General features: G+C 45.8%; 1 protein-coding gene across 1 annotated transcript; it reads left to right on the forward strand.

The window, feature by feature from the left end:
- Window positions 1-429: 429 nt before the first annotated feature.
- LOC117430695 (tumor protein p53-inducible protein 13-like) lies at window positions 430-7,209 on the forward strand. The gene is made up of 9 exons (XM_034903056.2): window positions 430-1,239; window positions 1,370-1,444; window positions 1,529-1,564; window positions 1,873-1,931; window positions 2,900-2,978; window positions 3,060-3,188; window positions 3,811-4,017; window positions 4,418-5,207; window positions 5,438-7,209. Exons 1-9 carry the CDS (start codon window positions 1,117-1,119, stop codon window positions 5,563-5,565), a joined length of 1,626 nt encoding a protein of 541 aa, XP_034758947.2. The 5' UTR covers window positions 430-1,116; the 3' UTR covers window positions 5,566-7,209.
- Window positions 7,210-7,295: the final 86 nt, after the last annotated feature.

The following is a 7,295-nucleotide window of genomic DNA, read 5'->3' on the forward strand; positions in this document are numbered from 1 at the left end:
CGGGAATTACAACCTGCTTTACACACGACTCTCCTGAAACCCTGTCAGCAGTGATGCGCACACCCGCTGCCTCCAGGGTTAATCCGCGTCTGTGTAGCAGATCGGTGGAGTACAAAGGCGAGTACGAGCACTGGTGTTTAAGAGATGGCAGTAGCCGGTTCACATGAGTGACGCTTTTCCATTTATATGTACCCTGTGATATGTACCCTGTACCCAAGCACTTATCAGTTGTTTACCATGCTTTTCACCGCATGCTTGGGCTATACTACACTATACTAATTAAACCGTAAGGGGTTTTAAGAATGACTGCCAATTCTTTGTAAATACTGTAGAAAACATTCAGCAGTGACAACATGTAGTACCCAGTCGTTTTAACAGACTGCAGCAAGTCAGTGTACTGTTCTTATTGAACTGCCCTACTGCTGTGGGAGGCGCTTTAGTTGCATGAGAAATGTACCACAATTTTGTCCCTCTGGCGGCGCTGTAGTTTAATCAGTGGTAGTTTGATCAATGCGTGTTTAATTGTGTTGACATCATTCACTCTGCGTGGTGCGGTTCAGTTTGCTAAGGTTTAGTCTAAAAATATATAAACTATAACTACAGTGTATACAGACACTGTTCGGGTGTATTATTAGGGGCTAAAGTGGCATTTACGGTTTTTTTTTTTTTATTATCGTTAAAAAGTCATAAAAAACGCCAAACTTATACCTTGCAGATCAGAAAATGCGAAGAAACAAGTTCTGTTAAAAATTATCCGTCTAAAAAAATAACATCAACTTTTAGTTTTGTACACGACTTGTAAAAATATACTATACAATATGTTATGTTTTGTATGTGGTAACTTGCGTTCGAGTTTATTAAAGTGTTTTCACAGTGTTGTTTAATGATGGGTGCGGTATATTAAAATACTGAAGATTTTTTTTTAGCACATTTTTTTTCCGAATCTTTCTTTTTTAACGCGACATTGCTGCTCTAAATAAAACCAGGGGTCGTGTGTCTGAGAGTCTGTTCAGTTTGAGTGAAGTGGCTTAAAAAAAAAATGTGTTCAAACCTCGCACGGAAAAGTTTTGCAACTCGACGTACCTGTTTCTAATTGACAGTCGGGAGCGAGCCCGGATGTCGCCGGTACCGGGCCCTGCAGTTCAGAGGGTCGGGTCGGGGATGCGCCATCCCTGGGTTCTGGTGCTGTTGCTTTCGGCGGCGAATTCAAGACCGCTGGATATCTGTGATGACGGGAAGGTAAGCACCTGAACCGTGGTGTTGTGTGAATTCTTTACTGGTTTTGGTTACCAGGAAGCTGTCTATTTGTGAAAGTACCCCATCCCATTAAATGCTCTTGTGTGTGTGTTTTTTTTTTTTCTGAGGACAGAGCTTTCTGGACGTGGATCTGCCCTCCCCAGAAGCCTACCAGTGCCCCGGGCCTCACTGGCCCCTCCCGGACAAGGTAAGAGAGAGGATATTGAAATACAAGGTACCTGTCAGGTATTTAAATTCCACGTGTTCACTAAACACAGCTCCTTCATTGCAGGAACTTTCCAGCGTGGACAAAAAATATCCCATACAGGTAATAATACATTTACAAGACCGGAAAATCTACCAGACCTTTCACTGAAATATTTATAATACAAAAAAAAAAAATGTAGTCGTCTTTACGCTTTCCTGATAAATATCATTGTATCTTGATACTGTTTCTACACCATATATACAGTAATATCATGCAGCTGCTTTTGTTATTTTTGTTTTCATTTTTATGGGAACTTGTATTAGAGTGTAGACGGTAAAAATGCAAACTCTTTTTGCAAAGGCGTATTAATTTTGCCAGGCTATGTTAATGTAGAAGTCTATTCTTACCTGTGCTCTGCTCTCTCATAGCCTGCCTCGCACATCTGCATGGGCAAGCCAATCAAGTACAACGAGACCATCCCCAACAGGTAGGCAACCAATAGAGATATGGGGAGGCGGGGCTTCAACCAGACGCAGCCAATGGCATCTCCACGCCCTACTGCTGTCACTGCACCTGGTCATGCACTGGCGTGGTGAAGAGTTTTGAGATGTTGCAGCTCATAATTGGTGTGAGAGACTGCGTATTGATGGGCTGTGTATTGATGGGCTGTGTATTGATGGGCTGTGTATTGATGGGCTGTGTATTGATGGGCTGCGTATTGATGGGCTGTGTATTGATGGGCTGCGTATTGATAGACGTGTGTATTGATGGGCTGTGTATTGATGGGCTGCGTATTGATAGACGTGTGTATTGATGGGCTGTGTATTGATGGGCTGCGTATTGATGGGCTGGGTATTGATAGACGTGTGTATTGATGGGCTGCGTATTGAGAGACTGCGTATTGATGGGCTGCGTATTGATGGGCTGGGTATTGATAGACGTGTGTATTGATGGGCTGCGTATTGAGAGACTGCGTATTGATGGGCTGGGTATTGATAGACGTGTGTATTGATGGGCTGGGTATTGATAGACGTGTGTATTGATGGGCTGCGTATTGATGGGCTGCGTATTGATAGACGTGTGTATTGATGGGCTGGGTATTGATAGACGTGTGTATTGATGGGCTGCGTATTGATGGGCTGCGTATTGATGGGCTGGGTATTGACAGACGTGTGTATTGATGGGCTGCGTATTGATTAGACTGTAAGTTTTATTTATGAACACTATTGTAGTTGCTGCAGTATCTAGTGCTAATGCTTTTAACTGGGTTGTTGTTGTTGAACTCCTGCTAAAGTAAACTCTGACTTGGACCAGTCCATTCAAACTTACAAACAGCCCAACTGCAGCCTTCTCGAGCAACAGTCTATATAATAATTATTATTATTATTATTACTGTGAGCTGGCTGTGTGGTGTGGGGCTGCGTTCTGACTGACTGTGTCCCTTTTCTGTTTCAGTGGGAGGCACCGTCCCCATTGGGCTCATTATGGAGAGTACCTGTACTGCCCTCCCCAGCGCTGGGTGCACAATCTGGAGGTAAGACAGAACCCCCCTCGTCTGTGTGTGTGTCTACACTCCTGCCCGTCAGCGTCTCACCCTCTCTCTGTGTCTCTGCAGCACGGCGGGGTAGCGTTCCTGTACCACCCCTGTGCCCCTCCCTCCCTGCGGGCGAGCCTGTCTGCCCTGGCACGCTCCTGCCTCTTCAAGCACGTCGTCACGCCGTTCTCCGGGCTGACACGCGCGCGGGTGAGTATCCGAGACCGCTTCACCTCGGTGTAAATCATTCTCTGAAGAACCACCACCACCACCACCTTCACCTCCTTGCCCTGCTAGTATTTCTACTTCATTCACGAATTGAGCAGTGAATCAACCTTGGCTGCAGTGCTGTTTGCTAAACCGCCCGTGTTTAAAGAATAAAACCTCTGAACATGCCAGTTTATTACCAGCACCACCACACCCACTGAGCAAGAGATTTAGCAGCCCAAGATCCTAACCACTAGGGGCGCCATTTCACAGTAACGCTAGATATTTACTGACTATTCTTCAACAGTTTGGACAGGAGACAAACCACACGATACGCCCCAGCTCAACAAATACTAAGACATATAAAGCAATGAACACGTTTTCTATTGCTTTAAATATTGATGTTTATATGACAGTAACAGTAGCCATAACAGTAACAAGCCCCACATGGGTATATATACATAAACAACGACACACTGTAACATGCTTCCTGTTGGATCCTGATTCTCCTTGGATACAGAGCTGTTTGCTGGTTTTGAATTCTCTGTACTAATATATATATATAGTATGTATGTATGTATGTATGTATATATCTGTCTGCTCACACCCCCTCTCCTCCTTCCAGCCTCTTGCCCTGGCCGCCTGGGGCCGCACTCTGGAGATGTCCCATGTGACCCTGATGGAGGCTGCTGATTGGCTGCGGAGCAGTGTGAACCGGGCTCACGAGTCAGAGATGAGAGAGGACGGGCTGTACAATTTCCTGCTGATCCGGGGGTCGAAGGTCGTGTCTGATGAGAACGACAAAGACGTGTGTCCCAGAGGAGAGGTGCAGGTGAGGGAAGGAGGGGTAATACTGGGGGTTGTTCTGAATTGGAGTTTGTTTCGTGATGTGGATTATACACATATCCACTCCTTGTAGATTCACACCTTTTTTCATTCAGCACTTAAAGCTTACTGCAAAGTGTTTCATACAAAAAATAATGAAGAATTATTTTCGGATTGCTGGCTGGCAGTACTTGGTGAAACACAAACCTTTCATGTAACTTTATATATAGTTTTGTCTCTGCTCAGTTTTGTAAAATTTGGTTTTAATCTGTGCAAACCCTCTTTAAAGTAAATTGTAAATGTTTGTTTTATAGACCAGTAATCCTGTATGATAAATGTAAACCAGTGAGGATTTTCCAACATTAACCTTCAACATCTGAAAATGATTTATTTTTTCCCATCATTAGGCTCAGAGGCAGCAGCTGTTTACAGAGAGACTGCCACCATGGAGGGATGGAAGAGAAAGAGGAGAGAGAGAATGGACAGAGGAGAGAGGGGTCTGGGTGAGGAAGAGAAGAGGGAGGAGAAGCGTGATAAGGAGGAGAAGCGCCAGGATGAACGAAACAAAAAAGGACGAAAAAACACAAAACCCCCTCGCCCCCTCTCCTGCTCCGCCCGGTGCGGGGGTGAAGAGAATAGAAACTAACGGGACCGTCGGGGGAACCGAGGGAGTGAGACAGCCCTCTAAAGGAGGAGAACAAATCCAAACCCAGAACCACCCAGGAGACGAGAGGGGAAGGGAAGAAGGGAACGAGACTGACTCGCAAGGAGGAGAGAATGCAGCAGGAGGAGGGAAGGAGGCAAGCATGCAAGGAGGGGAAAAGAAACGCATCGATGCCGGGAGGATGATAGTGAAAGGAGGAGAAGTGAAAAATGAAGGAGGGAAGAAGGGAGAGCGTGGTGAAGCGTCGGAGAGGACTCCTGTGTGCCCTCACAGCGCGGCCCCCCACAGGCACTGTGACTGCAGTGGCGGGGATCAGTCTCAGGGTGGCGCTGCATTGGCGGGGAGCAGGTCGAGGGGCATGCAAGACCCCACTCTCCGTACAGAGGAGGCTGCCTGGGCTGCAGCTGCCCTGGGCTTCCTGCTGGTGGTGCTCACGCTGTCCATCCTGCACACCCGGCTCTACAGGAGATGCCAGAGGGGACCCAGTCTGTACTGGGCATCGCCCAGCTTCCAGGGATACGACACTGTGGCAGGTAGAGCACCACACACACTGACACCTGTCAGGTAGAGCGCCACACACACACACACACACTGACACCTGTCAGGTAGAGCACCAGACACACACACTGACACCACTGCCTTCACTCACTCTCACATCTCACTCCACCACTCTCCTGCCTCACAGATGAGTCGACCTGTCTCTAGAATGCAAACAGTGTGTCTGAGATCCCTGATGTCCGCGTGTCTGTCTTTTGTGTTTCAGAAGTGATCAAGAAAAGGCTAAAGAGGGGAGGAAAGAGGAAGAGACGGGTTTACAAGTCCAGAAAGAGGGAGGAGGAGGAGGAGAAGCGTGCGTTACTGAGAGCCTTCAGCAGTGAAGAGTCCGACTGACAAACCCCCCCTTCCCTCCGATGTGCCATTCAGACTGACTCCACCTCTCTCTCTCTCCCTCCCTCCCTCCCTCCCCTCCACCAGTGCCTTGGTTAGTCAGTATCCAAAGAGGAAGCCAGGATCTTGTTTTAAGTTTTTAAATCAGGGTCTGTTAGGGATTACACTCCTGTTTTCTGGGTCGTGGACAAAAGTTTACTAGTGGATCTGCTACACAATGCAATTTTATTGTCGGTGTTCATTTTGATGTCATGGGTCTAAATCTTACACTTTTTTTTCCCTCTGTCAAAAGGTACCAAAAAAACCTACAAAAACTCAATAGTATTGTTTTGAAACATATTTATTTTGGATATTTTAAAAGCACCTCCAGTTCTAGGTCTCTTAATCTTCTCCTGGAGCCGAGGATGAAAGTGACCTGCAGGATCCTTATAGGAACTGCACAACAAGGGCTGACTGGGTTTGGACAGTGGAAACGCAGATCAAGTGGACCGGAACTGTACCCAAAGCGAACCGCCCTGAATGGAACTCGGAAACTGGACATAGGTACTGACTGGCTAGATCCTGTTTGTAGTTCATTATTTTATTTTAAAGGAGAACTGTAATTAGCTATTTTAGATGGTACAATAAATATATATGTATGTATAATTACACACCTTTTTAAAACAAAAAAGATATTCTACTATTTTGTAATGTTTTACATGTAATGCTTGTTTTTTTATGCAGCCCCTTTGGGGTCTGGGATGGCAGACGCGATTGTTTTTTATTTGTTAGCCTCTTGTAAGAGAAATCGAGCAGCAACACAACCCTGTATCCTAGAGAGCTTTACAGCAGAGGGGAATGGGTAGTGGAGTTGCATTACGCCCCGTCTGAAGGACTGCACCATAGCAAAGCTATGAGGATACAGGACAGGTTTGAATGGAGCGCTGTGCTGTGGTCTGTGTAATTCTGCTTGCACTGCGGTGAGGCCACATTTTCTTTGTCACTTTTTTATGTTGTAACATTCAGCTTGCTGATAGTCCCTATGCAAATACACTAAAGAACATCGTCTGATTTGCATGAATAGTTGAATAGTCAGCCTGTTTTTAATATGTTCCATCTTCTGCAGCCTTTTGAACCCGCTGCATTAATTGAGCTTACTGGACTGGGTCTTTTTTCAGCACGTTCTGCAGGTGAGTTTGCCTTCCAAAAACCAAACAAATAAGGGAATCGATTACCTATGGGGCCTGACTTCTTTCTGACTCACCTTCTGCGCACACAGGTTTATCTCTTGACACTCCCCTGCCCTGTGCCAGAGGTCAGGTTTCTTCACCTTGGTACACAGCAAACAGGGAACGAACAACCCATACACAGACCGCAATACAAACATTACCTGCCTCTCCCTAGACAGTGTCACCTGTTAGTGTGTTTGCCCATTCAAGCCGGAAATTCTCTCCCCGGCTCGATAGAGGATGTGCACAATCTTGTAACCAGAATGAATTGTTTTTTGTCCTCACTAGATGCCACGTTGCCAGCAGCAGCAATGGGCAGCGTTGTTTATATGTGTTTCAGTGCTTTTCAACATTGCAACAGATTTGTTAAGGACATTGTTGATTTAATTGATTAAAAGGTATTTTTTTTTGCGCCAAGTTAATTATATGTCTCGTGTGTGTGTGAAGATGATAATGTAGCTTGTTTTACATTCAGTCAAACCCTGTTTATCTGAAGTGGAGGGTTGTTCCTCATCGTTCTCCTCC

Source organism: Acipenser ruthenus, chromosome 24, assembly GCF_902713425.1.
Source record: "Acipenser ruthenus chromosome 24, fAciRut3.2 maternal haplotype, whole genome shotgun sequence".
Taxonomy (NCBI): domain Eukaryota; kingdom Metazoa; phylum Chordata; class Actinopteri; order Acipenseriformes; family Acipenseridae; genus Acipenser; species Acipenser ruthenus.

What these genes read in the sequence shown, in the direction of transcription:
- LOC117430695 (XM_034903056.2), top strand. Translation starts at nt 1,117, where the DNA reads ATGTCGCCGGTACCGGGCCCTGCAGTTCAGAGGGTCGGGTCGGGGATG. An exon ending in ACAAAAAATATCCCATACAG is followed by an intron (nt 1,565 to 1,872) that starts GTAATAATACAT and finishes GCTCTCTCATAG; the next exon opens with CCTGCCTCGCACATCTGCAT. An exon ending in GGGATACGACACTGTGGCAG is followed by an intron (nt 5,208 to 5,437) that starts GTAGAGCACCAC and finishes TTTGTGTTTCAG; the next exon opens with AAGTGATCAAGAAAAGGCTA.